The sequence below is a fragment of the Panulirus ornatus genome, chromosome 14 (genome assembly GCF_036320965.1).
Source record: "Panulirus ornatus isolate Po-2019 chromosome 14, ASM3632096v1, whole genome shotgun sequence".
NCBI classification, from domain to species: domain Eukaryota; kingdom Metazoa; phylum Arthropoda; class Malacostraca; order Decapoda; family Palinuridae; genus Panulirus; species Panulirus ornatus.
This window is the reverse complement of record NC_092237.1, coordinates 2,271,100-2,287,494: the sequence shown is the minus strand read 5'-3', so window position 1 is coordinate 2,287,494 and position 16,395 is coordinate 2,271,100. Positions and strand designations below refer to the sequence as shown.

General features: G+C 45.0%; 1 protein-coding gene across 1 annotated transcript; it reads left to right on the top strand.

The window, feature by feature from the left end:
* The first annotated feature begins 428 nt into the window (after positions 1-428).
* Positions 429-14,540, top strand: LOC139753149 (uncharacterized). Its single transcript, XM_071669320.1, has 23 exons — positions 429-723; positions 2,789-2,983; positions 3,224-3,372; positions 3,609-3,745; positions 4,374-4,570; positions 4,796-4,994; positions 5,232-5,405; positions 5,822-5,922; positions 6,047-6,200; positions 6,396-6,514; positions 6,853-6,971; positions 7,431-7,819; positions 8,426-8,595; positions 8,857-8,967; positions 9,475-9,643; positions 9,960-10,266; positions 10,789-10,982; positions 11,078-11,275; positions 11,733-11,892; positions 12,122-12,290; positions 12,862-13,041; positions 13,682-13,801; positions 14,416-14,540. The coding sequence occupies exons 1-22, from the start codon at positions 531-533 to the stop codon at positions 13,756-13,758; spliced, it is 3,861 nt and encodes a 1,286-aa protein (XP_071525421.1). The 5' UTR covers positions 429-530; the 3' UTR covers positions 13,759-13,801; positions 14,416-14,540.
* Positions 14,541-16,395: the final 1,855 nt, after the last annotated feature.

Genomic DNA, 16,395 nt, shown 5'->3' with positions numbered 1-16,395 from the left:
GGTACGTGCACAGGTTAAGGGGAGGAAGTATTCTGCGATGGTCACAAATGTTATCTAAATGTTTGAGAAACAGAACGGTTGTTTGGTGATTAACAGTTCACCTTTTAAGCCTTATTATCTCAGCTGCTCAGGAACTTTAAGAATTGAACAAATGACTCGGTTTCTCTGAAGCTCCTAATTCACCGATACCCAGATTCCATCTAACATAGTTTTTATTTTACGAAACACTGAAATGAAGATTCAAGTTTTCTGTTGGTAGTGTTGTTCTACAACCAAGATCATAGTTATCATGTAGAAGATATAGCATTCTAAGCTCATTATAAACAAAGCTTCGACACACTGGTTCACGAGACACCCAGTGTTTGAATTTCGAGACAGTTTCAGCTTCACATTACTCATTAAGAGAGTCAGTTGAACCGGCCACTTCAGTTCCTCACTAGGGCTCGTGGGGGGAAAGTCTTCAAGCTTCTCTTCTATACTCGACTCTACTGCGAAAATTCTTTATTTCTCTGGATTCTGAAGTGGACATCATGAGGGCCGACGCTATGAGCCGCTTGCGAAGACAGTGGTGTCTGACGGTGTGTCTGGTCTCTGTCCTGGCCAAGATATCCTCGCCTTTATCCTTGTCTTTGTTGAAAGCGACCGAAGACAGGGACTTTCACTTACTAGGGGAGGTGAAGGAAGGATATTACTTCGAGGATAACGACTATCCAGACTTTCAGGGTAAGTTTTTTTTTTTTTTTTGCTTGAATCGGATCTGTAGTTTGACCGTCTCCCAGACTGCCCTTAAGGATGGTTGATCTTGAGCACAGTGGTACGACCCTTGAGTATAATGGTACAACCTTGAGAATATAGTACAACCCCGCTTCAGCATGACCGTCCGACCACTGAGGACGAATAACCCCGCTTCAGCATGACGTTTGTGGTCGTGCACATTGTCCTGATCCTCACGTCACGCTAACTGTTTATTGCGTAGTACATTGATCGTACCTGCGTTATCTTCTCTCGGTACTTTCTACGTAAGTCTATCTTGCAAATACAAGGTTCTATAGTTAGGGTGGTGGAAATGAACTTGCAGTAGCACCATCCCTTCCCTCGTGAGTTCCCACTTTAGCAAACTTGTTTAATATTGCTAATTGGTTCGACTTCGTTTTCAACTTTACCATGTCATTAGTGACAAGTGATTAACAATCGTAAATTTCCCCCAAACAGTTGTACTTTTCAAATTAACCTCTGGCTTGTCGCCAACTGCCGGGCCTCGTTACATGTTAGGTCGTTTGACCTCCACATTTGACTACATACTATACTGTTGAGTGGCTATTGAACTGCGAGAGTAAACAAATGTTTTAACGTTTCGTTCATCTTGATACTCGCCTTCACGAAGGGTGTGGAGTCCCCTGGCGGCAGATGTTTCATTTTCGTAGTGAATTCGAAAAAGTTTGATTACTTATGTTGACACTTGACTAACGTAGTACGTTATATCTGGCACAACACATTTTCTTTCATTGTAAAACTGTTGGTTTGATGATGTGGTTATGAAGGAGGAAGTTGTGGCGCGGGTCCGCACGGGAGGTGGATAATTAAGAGGAGAGTGGGTGGGTGGTGGGGGCTGGGTTCGATGATTGAGAGGTCTGTATGGTGGTTCCTAGAACCAGTGGCTTGTTAAGTTTAGAGGAAAAGGTGAAGTAACGTGGATGTTGCATTAACTTGACGACTTGAATGTTTTCTTGTTTACTGTACATGTGAGAAGCTGGAGGAACATGCGGATCTGTTCGGGTCAGCCGAAAGTGAGGAAGGGAGTGAGGGAGAACTGTAGGCTTGCAACCAGGGAGTTAAGTCGATGGTCTTAAGATGGATCTGGACGTAATTTCTCCTCCAGTTTGTAGTTGAGACTTGGTAGGTTAACTTGTCAGATGAAGTCATTTGTTGCAATGAAAGTTTCGTGTGACGTCACGACAGGAACAGTAATTTTTCCTAATGAAACAATGTTTTACTGAGCCTGAGTTCCTCAGGTGAGTATGGTGTTCCTTCAGTAGCTGGTGTAATGTTTGCTGGGTTGTATACTCGAGGGTTGTGCAGTCGTGTCAGCATTCCAGGTGTACCAAGAGAATATTTTTGTAAAGGTATCTTTGAACGACTCTGGTTCACTAAGAGTCCTCTGAAATCAAGGAACCTGGCACTAACAACCTAATGTGGCTTGTATTACGAACAAAACTTTTAGTTGCGTTTGTGGGTAAGATTAAGTTGACATCCACCCGGGAACCGGGGTTTTGGGAGAGGGCAACTACAAGGTGACTTGCGATGGAGATGGTCAGGATATATAAAGATATCAAAAACAATTTCGACAAAATCTAACTTGTTATTCGCTCTTCAAAACTGGAATTACGTCACCACTACACTGTCTATGGTAAGGATGACGTCACTGGGAACTTGTTAGCTACACTGGTAGCCGACAATGTTATTCAGGTCTGGAACTTCACTAAACACTTTTTATCGAATCTTACACTTGTGTGTCTGGCCATCTGCATAGTTTGTTCAAGGTGGGAGACGGAAGGTACATCAAGCCGAAGATTTCTCTTGAGGAAATTGTGTAGGTGTTTACGCACGTACACACTCGACAATGTCACCCTCAGCAGATAACCTCCTCGGTGAACACTCCACCTAATCATTTCCCAGCGTCACTCTCGACCTTCTTCATGGCTCTGACGTAAACCTGCTATAGTGAACTAACTTGAAAGTCTTATGTGTACCTACCTACTTCTCCTGATGAGACCTTGCCCTTCGTCAGGTTGCAGGGAGGGGATGCTTCGCTGCCACGATCCTCGGTGGTGCTACACATCGGACCAGCGGTGTGATGGTATCGTCAACTGCCCCGACGCATCAGACGAGACGGTCTGTGCTTGCGTCGACCGCATCCCGCAAGCACGACGCTGCGACGACACGATCGACTGCCCGGATTACGCAGACGAGCTAGGCTGCTACGGTAGGTGTCTGGCAGGTCCCTGGGGGGATGGGCGGCGGCTGGCTGTCTCTGGGGAAGATTATAGAGAAACTGATGTTGATAACCGGGTTCTGCAGAGCTTTCATTATGCTCAGGCGGCCCCAGATTATCATAGGATCATTGTATACGAATTTTCGACAAAAACTTTTATGAAGGAATATTGAATTTTGAGACCTCCCGTCTTCTGATCACCTCAGGTAATCCCTTCTGTGCCTCCCTCAGGATGCAAGACAAGGCAGATGTGGTGCATGAAAGATGGCAAATCCGTCTGCGTCAAGGAAGAAGAGGTATGCGACGGGAGGGCCTTGTGCGACAACCGCCGGGACGAGATGTATTGCTGGAGGCTGTCGCTCCGACACCTAGACAAGTCGGTCAGTGTCCGACGTTAGTGAAAATATAAAGTATTTTCAGATAACTCCCAGTGGCGGCGATGACCTGTAGTTTTGCTTTTGTTTAATCACAGATGCTGAACTTGTGTTATTCCATAATGTAATTGTCCTGGCATGGTTTCGTTATCCGTTGCATTTTAGCCTTTTTTGGAAACAATTCTGCATAATGTCGAGTTATTTGTATCACGTGTGGATATCTTAGTCTTGCTCGTGTTCAGGCTAACGTGACTGTGCGTAAACAAGGGTTCATGCAGGTGAAGAGGAAGGGTCGGTGGATGCCTTTGTGTGCTCATCGTGACCAGGACCTGACCCAGGCCGTCGACAGCCTCTGTGACGAGGTCATCGGTCGTGACAGGTAAGAATCCTTATTTTTGGACATCTTTGATAAAGGAATAGATATTTTCAAATCTGTTTCTCGTTCACCTCTAGATGGATGAGAGTAAAGATACCTTCTTTTCAATATGTTGGGAGACTTCCGTAGATTTTGCAAGTTACAGCTATAAATACGTTTTCTTTCATCGATTAAAAACGGAGAAAATGAATATATTTTAGGGAACACTAGATTTATTGCACTAAATTTTCTACAATTTTTATCTTGTGTGCTCGAAGTTTGCCATTTTCTTTTTAGGGGAAGGGGGGGAGAGGTAATGTGTTCTAGCTCTAGTATCAAATTGGTGCCAAGATTCACGATAGAATATTTAGAATAGTTTCATGGAGATGTCACTTCTGGCTAGGAAATGCTATCAGCATATCGCTGCACTGATCCAGGATAAAACTGTCCGTTTTTTGTGCGTATTAGGCCTTGGCAAACCTGATTTTTAAACCAGATGATGAGCCCAAAATGGTATATAATACTGTGTGACTTGGAAGTCAATTTGAACGGTTTCTTTAACAGCTTTTCAGTCAAGTAAATAAGATTCAAAAATTTATGCAATTTGTTTCATTTTGTACAAAACTATGAACAATAACTATGATGCCCACAGAGTCGGGAGGAACAAGTATGAGTTGGTGGCTGCTGGTGCCAACTCCCCTGACGGCAAGACCCGGTGGGCTCATCTGGGGGCCACGATTAGCAGGGTTCATGTCTCCAAACGTTGTATGTCCTCACTCATGGTGTACGTCACCTGCGCCGATCCCACTTGTGTCAACTCGAGCCCCAAACGCAGACGTAGGGATGCAGGTAAGTAAGGCCTGGGGGGTGGGTGTAGGAACTCTTGAAGGAGTGGTACTAGATCCGGGCAGAGCCGAAGCTCTTGTAGGAAAACGTTTTTTAACGATTTATATTTTTTCTTGTGGAAATTCACCACAGTGCGACCAGTGGATGATGGTGTACAAACAATAAGGTAACTTGTATATGACAACAACCAATTGTTAAAGTGGACAAACTCTGGTATATTTTCACCAGATCTCGAGGTACCTCCCTCGGGCACGTCTGACCGCGTCCGGAGAGACCACTCGTCCAACAGCAGGATCGTCGGGGGCAATGACTCGGCACCAGATGTGTGGACCTTCCTGGTGGGGATCAAGAGGAACGGAGTCTTCATCTGTGGCGGGTCCATTATTACTGCCGACTGGGTCCTCTCGGCAGGTCACTGCTTCGTCAGGTAAGTTGCACTTGAGAGGTTTGGAGCTGTGGTGTTCATACAAGGTAGAGGAGCCTGGGGTTATGGCGGTAATAGAGATAATAGGTTGTGGCCTTGAAGGGTTGGGCTGGGTAGTGTTGACCATATTTAGGTGAAAGAAAACATCTTTAAACATGGTCGTGTCTTGGAAATCGTAAGATATTCTTGAGGAAACGAAGGCCAGGAACAAGTCTCCCACAAGTGGCGTTTTCATCCCAGGTTTCGGAAGATGTTCTACGAGGTGCAGGCTGGCATGCTACGGCGGGGGTCTTGGTCCCCCTTCGAGCAGACGACGTTGGTGTCACACGTCATACGACACGAAGACTTCGAAGTGACTCATCTCTTCCATGATCTCGTCTTGCTGAAGCTGCAGACGCCCCTCCAGCTCAACAGGTACGTCAGTTTGTGTAATGAAACTACGATTTTCAAGTACTCTTATCACAAGATTTACCAATGAAGGTGGATTTCTTAAAGTTTGTTCTAAAGATCTTGATTTAGTTTCAAATAGCTCCAACTGTTTGGCTTATTTAATGAACTGTTATATATATATATATTTTTTCTAAGACTAAAGTAACTTACAATTTTAAAGCTGATTTTGACCTTCTTAAAGTACACTGAAATTGAAAGATTGAAAGATAGGAATAATTTCTTCCTTTACAGTTTCTAGTTCAATATACCATTAGATTTAAGATGGATTTTTTTAACGAGTAAATTTAGCAACGTTAAACGCAAAGACCCGTCAGGTCTCAGTATTGTGTGCTAGACCTGACGAATTTGTGGCGCGGTGTTAACCCCATCTTATACTGCAGGTGGGTTCGTCCTGTGTGCCTGGCTACACAGATGGACCTGAAAATGGGGACGATGTGTACGGTGGCAGGCTGGGGTAACGTACTGGAGGACGGGGATCTGGGTGAGTCTCGGATGGTTGACAAATGTTCATTTTTATGGTCAAGCTTCCATGTATCAGGATCTTGTGATTTTATCGTGGAGTTTGGTGTTGTAAACATGTTTACACCTGCTCTCCTCCCTCACAGCGGACAGCCTTCAGGAGGTGCAGCTGCCCACACTAGACACCTGCACGCGGGACTTCATGCTAGTGACAGATGAGCAGGTTTTGTGCGCTGGCTACCCTGAGGGCCTGAGGGACGCATGTCAAGGCGACTCGGGAGGACCCATGATGTGTAACGGGTAAGTTGCGGCGTTGACGCTCGGGGCAGTGTGGATGGCTGCGGTACAATCGTCTTTGTGGATAATCTGAAGACGTGAATTTTGTCACAACTTTGCCACTTTAGGTTTAACAGGCAAATAGGAGGAATATTTCCTCTCCTCCCTTCCCTTGCCTCCGCTCATTGCCTTGAATTCTTCGCCACTTTTCCTGACTAGGACGGAGGGATGGGTGCAGGCTGGCGTGGTGTCTTACGGGCGTGGGTGTGCACGGGCGGATCAGCCTGGCGTGTACTCCCGCGTCACCCACTACAAACCCTGGATCCAGGAGAAGATCGGTAAGCAACGCGAGGCAACGCTTTGGGGAACACTCGTCAAGGTTCAGGTGTGGTGCACTGAGGTAATTGTGGTATAGAAAACTCGCTGAAGCGAAAGATGTGGAAGAAAAGGCTACCTACATGTTTTACTCTGAATTTTATGGTTTGTCCTAGCTGCTAGGGCCACCTAGGGGATTTGTCCTAGGGCCACCTAGGGGATTTGTCCTAGGGCCACCTAGGGGATTTGTCCTAGCTGCTAGTGCCAGCTGGTATCAACTACAGTATAATGTTTTTAAAGGTTTTTCTATGTATTATTTGACTTCGCAATTTGATGAAGCTGTCTCCTTCCCTTACGGTAGGAAAGATGCGGAATCCTTCGTTCCTGCCGAAGGAGGGACCTCACACTGCCTGCGACGGTATCGTGTGTTATCTGTCGGTGGGTTCCTGCCTTCCACGGGAGTCGCTCTGTGACCGGAAGGTGAGTAGAGATCCTGCCAGGTCTCCTGGTCTCTCAGAGCAGCTGTTATTTTACCCCTTAGGAAATGGTAACTTGTAAGGTTTTCTGTGTGACATGTTTGTCCAAAGTTAATGATCTAACAAAAGAACTTTTACATAACTTTAGTTTGAGGTAATCCTGCAAGAAAGTTTGGTCTGTTAACCTATGTCACATCGGAGGTTCATCATCAATCAATAGTAAGATGTGGTGAAACTTTTCATGAAATCTGATGGGCAACCAAACTGAAGCTCCACGTATGACATTAGTTCCAGGAAAATGTTTTAATGGAACGATTGTGTGTAACTAGGCGAGCGTTGTAAACTACTGAAAACTGATCACAGAGCAACTATATACTGAAGCCTAAGTGACCGTTCTTATTGACTACGAATATGAGGTTGACTATGCTCTATCGTGAATAGCTATCCTCCATCTTCTAACCAGGTCGACTGTCTTGGGGCCGAAGACGAGATCAACTGTCCCGAGTTTTACAACAGTGTCCCAACGACGGCGGCTCTCGTGTCCAACAAGACTCTCTCATCCCATACGAGCGAAGCGTCAACCACGACGTCCCACACCATATTCCAGGAATCAACCACGCCCACGTACACCGCAGACCCAGGAACAACCACGCCCCTACAGGTGGATCACTTACATCCTGAGGCTCCCTCGTCATCAACGGAGCCTCCGATGGCGGCAGACCACCAGACGACGACAGAAGCGCCAGGGAACACTAGTTCAAGCCTGGAGGCTTCCCCATGCAACCAGCAACCGCTGAGTCTGGACTCCCTACCAAATGTCAGCTGCTCCATGGACAAGTTCAGCTGTAAAGAGTGAGTAAGATTGGGTTTGTGAGGGATGTCTATGCAGATGATGGTTCGTGACAAAACATCTTGGAAAATTTGCATTTACCATAGTTTTCTTATTTCACTTTAAACTTCAATTTGCGTTGATGGTTTAAAGTTTCATTACTCGGGTTGACTGCTGTAAAGATAGTAAAACTCGAAGTAATTACCTTCCTTCACTTGGATTTCATGCACTAGTAAGACAGACACGGTAAGATAGATCCAGTTCACTATCTCGCCTGACCTGCACTTCTTTCTGGTAGTGGTAGATGGCAGTGTTGTAGGGCACGGGGAACCAGTACGCAATATGTTCGAGGATGCAAGTCTGATTCCATCAGCCACCTGCTGTAACAGCGTCAGGAGTTGAGAGTCTGTTGACAGGATTCTGTAGTGTCTTATGTCGCAAATTCTCAATTTTTCATACTGTGTACCTTTCCCCAGCGTCCTACTTTATTTCCTTGTTATTCTAACTCCTCTGTTGGCTTTGATATTTTACGTCTCTAAAAACCTTGTTTCTCCTGCAATTCCCTCTGTTGCCATTCTCGATACTTTCCACCGCGTCTCGCCTGACCTGTGTCTGGCTTAATGCCACAGCAAGACCCAGTGCATCCCGAAGGAGTCGGAGTGCGACGAGATTGTACACTGTAGGGACGGCTCCGACGAGACCAACTGCACCTGCGTCAAAAGATTACGCAGGTTCCGCAAGGACTTCGAGTGCGACGGGATCTATGACTGCTACGATCTCACCGACGAGGCGTCTTGCGGTAAGGCCACTGTTGGTTAAATGGGGTACATGTGATGTCAGTGTGTCTGTAGTGGGAGGATGGTGCATCGAAAGCTGAAGATGGTTAACATGTGTAAAGTGTTCTGGTCGGCTGGTTGTCAGTTTAGTGGTCAGATAATTGTCTGGAGATGATTAAGATCAGTTAGGATCTGAATCCCTTTTTGTATTAGCTACTGAATTCTCAGTCTTGTAGGAATCGTACAGCGGCCTTCCTGTACCTGATTCGTTCCTCCTCCCGCAGAGAAAAAACTTGGTGGGTGGTTCCCGTGCAGGAACGGAACGTGCTTGAGCCAAGAGCTGGTCTGCGACGGTGTAGAACATTGTACTTACGGGGAAGATGAACTCAACTGTGGTAAGTACTAACATCAGGTGTTCTCTAAAAACGTTCTGAAAGCGATTGCAGCTACAGGATACAAAATGGCTTTCACTATCTTGTCTAAAAGAATAAGACAACGCAAGTATATTAAGCAGAGGTCTGCACCGAATGTTGACTTTAGTACTTACTCCATGCAGTAAAAAAAAAGAATGTACTGCCAGTAACGGTAGAGGGAAGTGACAACTGACGCGTTAGCAAGTGTCGTCAAAGCAGGTGAGGGTCTCCCTGATGTACACAAGGGTTGCCAACTACTCGAGGTTTGGGATGCAGTATCACTTAATGGTGGGTAAGAATTTTGTTTAAAGGATAAAAGTTTCAGGATTCGTCGTTAATCATAGAATTTAGAATACTATGCAGTAGGTTACTCGGCAAAGCTGACATCCACGGAAACTTTGAATTAGAATAAATTAGTAGGTAAATTGTCACCTTCCTCAGGTTAACTGTTATCCAATCCTTCAACTTAATGACTCTTGTCTTCGTCAGTCGGGCTGGTAAAGGAGGCGGGGTTGCTGGACTACGATAAATTCGGTCAGCTCGTCCAGCACTCTCGGGGCATCCTGATCATGCGCATAGGCTTCACCTGGAGCACTATCTGTGTCGATCACCTGCCTGAAGACATCGCAAACAGCGTCTGCACCTACCTAGGCTACAGGTGAGGCTTAAGGGGAGGGGAAATGTTGGTGAGGCTCTGGGACGATGGGAGGGATAGCTATTCTACGCCGAAAGTTTCATTTACCTAGACAGCAGAACAGGTTGTCATTGTTTCGTCTTCCTACCTGAGAAATCTCTGAATATTCATAAATTGTCACTCGGAACACCAATTTTTCAAACGTTTGGTTTGACTTGGACAGAGAATCTACCAGTACCGTTCTCTGTAATATTATGTGTAGCAGCAAGTAATGAAGCCTGAACACTGTAGATGTGTACAGCAAACCCATCACTAGACCTAACCCATGCTCGCCACACAGGAAACTGGCAGACGTGTCTTACTTGGAGGGTCCTAAAACTTTGCGACCCCAGCCACATGCCGGCATGGCCATCCCATACGACCCCCAGAACAGGACTGCTCTAGACTGCTCTGAACTTCCTCGTCTTCCTAAAGAGGGTATGAAGCACAGGAGATCTGTGGGTCCTGGTAACTCATGGGACACCCAGGAGTGGCAGAAGGTGAACGGTAGCGACGGCGGCTGCAGCTTCAGGGAGGAGCTGAGGTTCCTGCAGGAGCTGAAGGACCTCTTGCAGGGAAGGAGGACTAAAAGAGATGTTTGTACACAGGTGAGACCTTAGAGATGGGAGGCACAGAGGAAGTACACCTCGTTTTCGGAGGCACTAGGGTGTACAATGTCGGGTATAAAAGGAAAAACTTTTGTGGTGGCGTTGTTACTTACTGTGTGGTCTAGGTAGATAGAAACTGTCGGGAAAGTCTTGGATATAGTCTAGACGTCGTTACTGGAATTCCTAAAGTAACATATTACCACAGAAGGTTGGAATCTTCAATGAGGCAGTCATGTCAGCACTTTACATGGGTAAACTACAGTAAATCTTGTTTTTGGACTTCATACAGTAACTTGACAGAATTCAACCAACATTCTCTAACATTTACTCATTCTGTCAATGCTGGCGACAGACGGGCTGTCAGACATAAATACCTATCAAATGCTTTGATAATTGCACCGATTTAACATTGGTACGTTTCATAATCGAGCGAACACTGAAAAATTAAAGTAGTAAAGTAAAATAATAAACGGTATGAAAACTGTTTTTACTGGATGATTCTGCCACTCCTTGTTCCTGCAGGCTGTGCTGGACTGCAGGAGGCCGGCGTGCGGAAAGGTTCCTCTCCAAATCTTTAATAACAAGACCAACGTATCGATACCTGGCGGGGTTCCCTGGGCCGCCAGCGTCTATGTTCAGGGTCGCTACCGCTGCGGAGCAACCCTGATCCGCCGTCGCTGGGCTATAACTTCGGCTCGTTGCATGGACGGCGTCAGGTAAGGTCCTCCTCTAACGGGTACTGACCGTACTGACGTAAAATGTTTTCATAACGATGATTTTTTTCTACTGTCAAATCTTTATCTTTGGTCAGACTGAACTCTTCTCTTGTGACTGTGGTGATGGGATCCTGGCGCTCTGTTGGAGAGCCTACACGACTGTGGGGAGGCCATGAACACGACCGTCGTGTGGATTACATGAAGGACGTACCCGGTTCCGACATCCTAGTGTTACACGTGAGCGACGGCATGCCCAAGACTCCCTACATAAACTCCCTCTGCCTCCCAAACAAGTGGGTATCTTCACCAGTAGACAAATTTTCCCCCTCCTTCTTCCCTCTCGACGCTCCAGCCCTGCCACTAGGGCAGAAACCTTGTCATGCAGTCTTGGCCATAGTTTCTGAAGTCTCTCCAGACCCTACATGAACCACCACTCTCTCGGTCTCCCCATATTAATAACCTCAACACGTGTGATATTCACCCAACAACCTTGCCTTCCACCATCATACAACAGTATCCATAACCTGGGTTTAACATCAATAGTGTTCGTAAGTTACATGGAACATTTTTCAAAAACTTGCAAGAATGTCTTTGGCCTACAGCTGGCATCAGGCTCTGCATGATCCTGTGTTGACAGACTAATATAAAAACTCGTGTTTTGAGGATGACGTTACGCTGTCATCAGCCAATTCTTCGAGAGGATGTCTGTCTTTTTGACATCTGACTCCCACCTGCGTCTCCCTCCCTCAGGAGTGTGAGGAACGTAAACAAGAGCAACTGGTGTTCCATGGCAGGAAAATCTGATCGACATGGTCTCGTGAGCTTCGGTGTTGGCTTCCACCCTGACAGTGACTGCCCGGACGGCTATGTGTGTCCCAAACACGATCAAGGCGACGACCTTCCCTGCATGGTGAGGCTTCGTAATGCATGAGTGGAGAAGCACACAGTGCATAGATTTTGGTTTTAAATGTCTTAAGACGCGGTCATTTCATACATGACTGTTTTACATGGGTAAACAAGGATTTTCCTGTACGAGGTCACTGAACGAGGGTAAGATGCCTGTCATTGTATGGTCCTTCACCTTTAGACTACAACCCCCCCCCCCCTCCCTCTGCATGATAATTCGTCTTATCTTGCAGAGGTCGTGGTCAGGAGTTATGGCGTGCCATTACAACCACAGAGGCACCTCGAGCTGGGTGGGTATAGGTGTGTGGACGTATCGCGCTCCCGACGATGACAACTGCAACGCGTCCGCCCAGCACCAGCTCTTCACCCTTGATATCCTTGTGGCTATCCACAGCATCTTTGGTACGTCCAGTTAGGGCAGGCACAGGTGTCCTAGACGAGGTAGGTGGGTAGAAAGGGAGTTCCTGGTTAGGATAGATGGGTAAAGTGAAGGCTTGGTAGATATGCTGGATAGAACGATAGAGAGCGTTCCTAGCTGAATTGCATAGGTTCATGTGTGGGGTGGATAGGCGAGTGGGAAGAACATGCTAGAATGGGTAAATGAAGTTAGGGATCTTGTCAGGACGAGTGCGTGAACTGGGCTCTGCTGCTGTGGACAAATATGTAACCAACCAGTCGACTACATTGCTAGGACGAAATGTTTGGACTAAAGTCTGATGGCACTCTGCACATTAAAGCCAAAAGACGCTTTTGTACCTAACGTTTGGAAACTAGATGTGTAGTGCAACACTGTTTTGCCATCTTGAGAATTAATTTTGTAAACTTCAGTTTTAAGAGCTCCCAATCTACATTCTCTGAAACCCTTCTTGCCCTGATGTTTGGAAACTGTTAACTGTTAGAGTATTTCAGTAATGCAGCTTTAGAGAAAACATCTGATGTTCCTAGTTTGATTTTCTCAATCATCTCACCGTAGAGAACTACTCGCCAGCGCAGCTAAGCAAATGTTACGGAGTTACGTGCGTGACGGGTGTGTGTGTGACGCCGGAGGACCAGTGTGATACCAGACTGAAGTGCCCCGACCTGATGGACGAGCCCCCGACGTGCCCCAGCTCCCGCTCGACGTGTCGTTCAAACCAAGAGACGGGATTGTGCGGTGAGAGCAGCTTGCCTTAAGGACAAGGGTTTCTCTTGGCCCTTTCCGGGGTCCCTGGGTTTCTCTTGTCCTTTCCTGGGGTACCCTAGATCTCTCTGGGGGAGGGGTCTGTTTTGGTCTTTTCACTGGGGGCCCTGGACCTTCCCATGTTCCTTCAGGTAGTACTGTAATCTTTCTATACTACCTCGTCCACCGAGTGGAGGGGACTGGATTGGTTTCCTTGCCTGGGGACTAGATTACCTCAACCTGGGACCCCAAGATGTCCTTTACATTCCTCTCCGCGTAAACCTATCGTGTATCTGCTCCTCTCGTCATGCAGACATGTACCATGTTCTGCTGCAGTAAATGAGAAACCTGTTCCTTTTAAATCATGCTTACTATGGATTTTCCATTTGTCATTTTTTCTTATCGCATCTGAAAACCTTGTAATACTCTTGGAAGATTTCCTGCACATTTTTGAAGGTTGACATTCCTGCATGTTGTGGTGGCATGGTGGAACTTGCCTGGTATGTGATTATCTCCAGACTAATACAGAATAGTTTTCCGGTTCTGGTATCCTACTTCAATGGAAAGCAATCATTAACTTTCTTTCGGGTTTCATTTTATCATTTTTAATGTTAATCTATTAATGGTCCCTCAGTTTGCCCTGAAGGACAGCTGCTGTGCAAGGACGGATCCTGTATCCAAAATGACAAGATATGCGATGGTGTCCCCTGACTGCCCTGGTGCTACTGATGAGGACAACTGTGTGTGTTGTAAAGTGAGTGTCTCCAGCTCTTCCCACCAACAAACTTTCTTGCATTTTTGTTCAAAACTTATGTTACGAAAAAGTATGTTCAATCACACGTCATAAATAAAAGCTGTAACTACAGGATTACTTGAAGCTGTACTGTAAAATATAAAGGATTAAGGGTTTTTCTAAAAATTCCAAATCTTTTCTTCCAGGATGCATGCCTTGGTCCACTCAGTATCTAGAAATAAACATTGGTTAATTTAAGTTCTAATGCCTCTGTCTTGTACTCCTCAACCTGAATACCTGAGAATCCTTGTTTGTCTATCAGATCACCAGTACAGCTTTATAAGTCTGTCTACTGTTTTTCTGACCTTCTTGGTCATCATTGTTGTGAATCTTGTGTTGTACTTCTCACACTCTCTCATTTGAACGTGACACTGCTTGCTTCTTTCTTTTATCTAGTTTCTTGATATCTTATTGTAAATAATGCAACCTTGTAATAATATTTGGACACGTTAGGCATAACCATTTCCTCAACCCTTAAGACCTAGACTTGCTACTGGGAGACTCCTTCCCATATTTTGTGTACAACAGCCATGCAAGGACCAGCGGAACTAAATTGTCATTACTTTGCCCGACAGAATCTGGGCGAAAGTGCCCCTGTGAAACTCTGCGATGGCCACCTGGACTGCACCGACCAGAGCGATGAACAGTTTTGTGGGTGTCAGCCTCAGACAGAGTACTTCAGATGTTATGACTCCTGGAGGTACATGGCAGAGCCCTTCTCGTGGGGAAAATAAGATAAAAGAATGGTTAACTGTCAACTGAAATGTATGGGTTGTGGAACGGCTCAAATGTGCCCAATGGTTTAAAAACTTTTAAAAAGTTTGTTCGTTCTTATTTCATTAAGCTTAATGTCAGGGTCTTTGTTATTCAAGGTTTAACACTGACTGCTCCTACTAAATCTATACCTTCCATATATATACCCCTAAATCTTTCTTAAGCAATTTCATCTCTTCTCAACCCTGTACAGGAATGATTCGAAGTGCATTAACCGCAGCAAAGTGTGTGATGGGAGGAAAGATTGCCTACATGGTGAGGACGAGCAGCACTGTGTCACCCTGGCACCTGCCATCATTGTCGACGAGAATGTATTAGGGTAGGTGACTAACATGATGATCCTGTGTGTGTGTGGTACCTAGTAAAGTTATCTTCTTGGTGTATGTTCTTGAAGATAGGGTGGCAAAGCCATGTTCTTTAAGTCAATTGGTGTTGTGTAGATGATATTTTGGTTTGTGGTCCTTGTACTTAGGATAAGATTGGCTGAGATTGTGTTTGTATTTTGAAGTCATAATACTCTGCACCTGATATTGATCGCATATTATTGTGAAGGCCTATACAGCTTGTAGGGCAGAGCAGATAACAGGAATGATTATGATCATGAGACTATAGATAAATGGTTGATTAAGGAATAGTATCTTCTACAACTGTTCAATTGTAGCATGGTTTGGAGCAACTAAGCCTTCCTTGTCTAGCAAGTGATGTTCTCCAGGGTTCTCTTGTATTGTTTTAGCAGTAATATTCTATCTCTAAATCTATTAACTCTCATCCTGATTCCACTGTGTACACAGCTCTTCCCTTCCCTACACGTGATGCATTTCTTGAGTAATTAACATGTTTTCAGTTCAGGCTTGTGCAGCATCTTGGAATGGGTGGCAAATAAGCTAAAACTATTGCTCTTTGTATTCTTAAGAACTTGCCCATCTGTTCAATTTCGAAGAGATTCAACTTAGTATGAATATTAGCATGTTGATCGTGGCCGTATCCTCAATTGTCTTTAATCCACATAAACAAGATCAGCTTTCCTAAATCTGAGGTTGCTGTATACATACATTGCAATTACCTTAATTAGCAACTATGGTATCGACTATATAAAGGGGTCTAATCTCCTATATATGGACTATTCTCGTATGGGATGGCTGTTATTCCACTTCTGTTAACCATCATTGTATCAAAAAACTTGTTAGTTCCCCTTGCATTTACTCCACCATTTATTTCTGTATGCTGCGTCCTTACATACTTTTTAAATGGCTAAATGTGTCCCCAAAGCTGAGGCATGGCTGCTTGCTGCTTACAATCTGTGTATGGAGACTGGCTATTTTTTTTCTTTTGTCAGATAACATTTGACAGGTTGTTTTGCCCAAACCAAGTTGGCCAATTTATTTGGGCATGTTTTACCCATCTATATTGGCCAGTATTCAGAGGTATGCTTTACCCTATCCATGTAGGATACTGTATAAAATAGGACTGAGTAATGAAAAGATTAATAATAACCTTTAATATACAAGATTGTAAAGCAAGATTAAAGTTACAAAAGTAGAAAGGATATTTGGCAAAAATATATTGCAAAAGTATATTTTTGTGCCAAGTGTTACATGTTTTGAGTAAACAAGTTTAAAAATGTTAATCTGTATATATATTTTTTTGGGGGGTAGGGGGTTGTGCATTATTCGATACTCTTTATATGTTCTGCTTGTATGCTAATACTGTATATTAATGTCCTTTACTTTATCAGGGTCCCTGAGAAGCCATCTCAAGGGTTTCTGGTGGTGCGGCTGTCT

Excerpts from the sequence above, each read along its gene's own strand:
- LOC139753149 (XM_071669320.1), top strand. The coding sequence starts at position 531 with ATGAGGGCCGACGCTATGAGCCGCTTGCGAAGACAGTGGTGTCTGACG. Across the intron at positions 6,515-6,852 it reads CTGGATCCAGGAGAAGATCG|GAAAGATGCGGAATCCTTCG; the intron begins GTAAGCAACGCG and ends CCCTTACGGTAG. Across the intron at positions 8,596-8,856 it reads CACCGACGAGGCGTCTTGCG|AGAAAAAACTTGGTGGGTGG; the intron begins GTAAGGCCACTG and ends CTCCTCCCGCAG.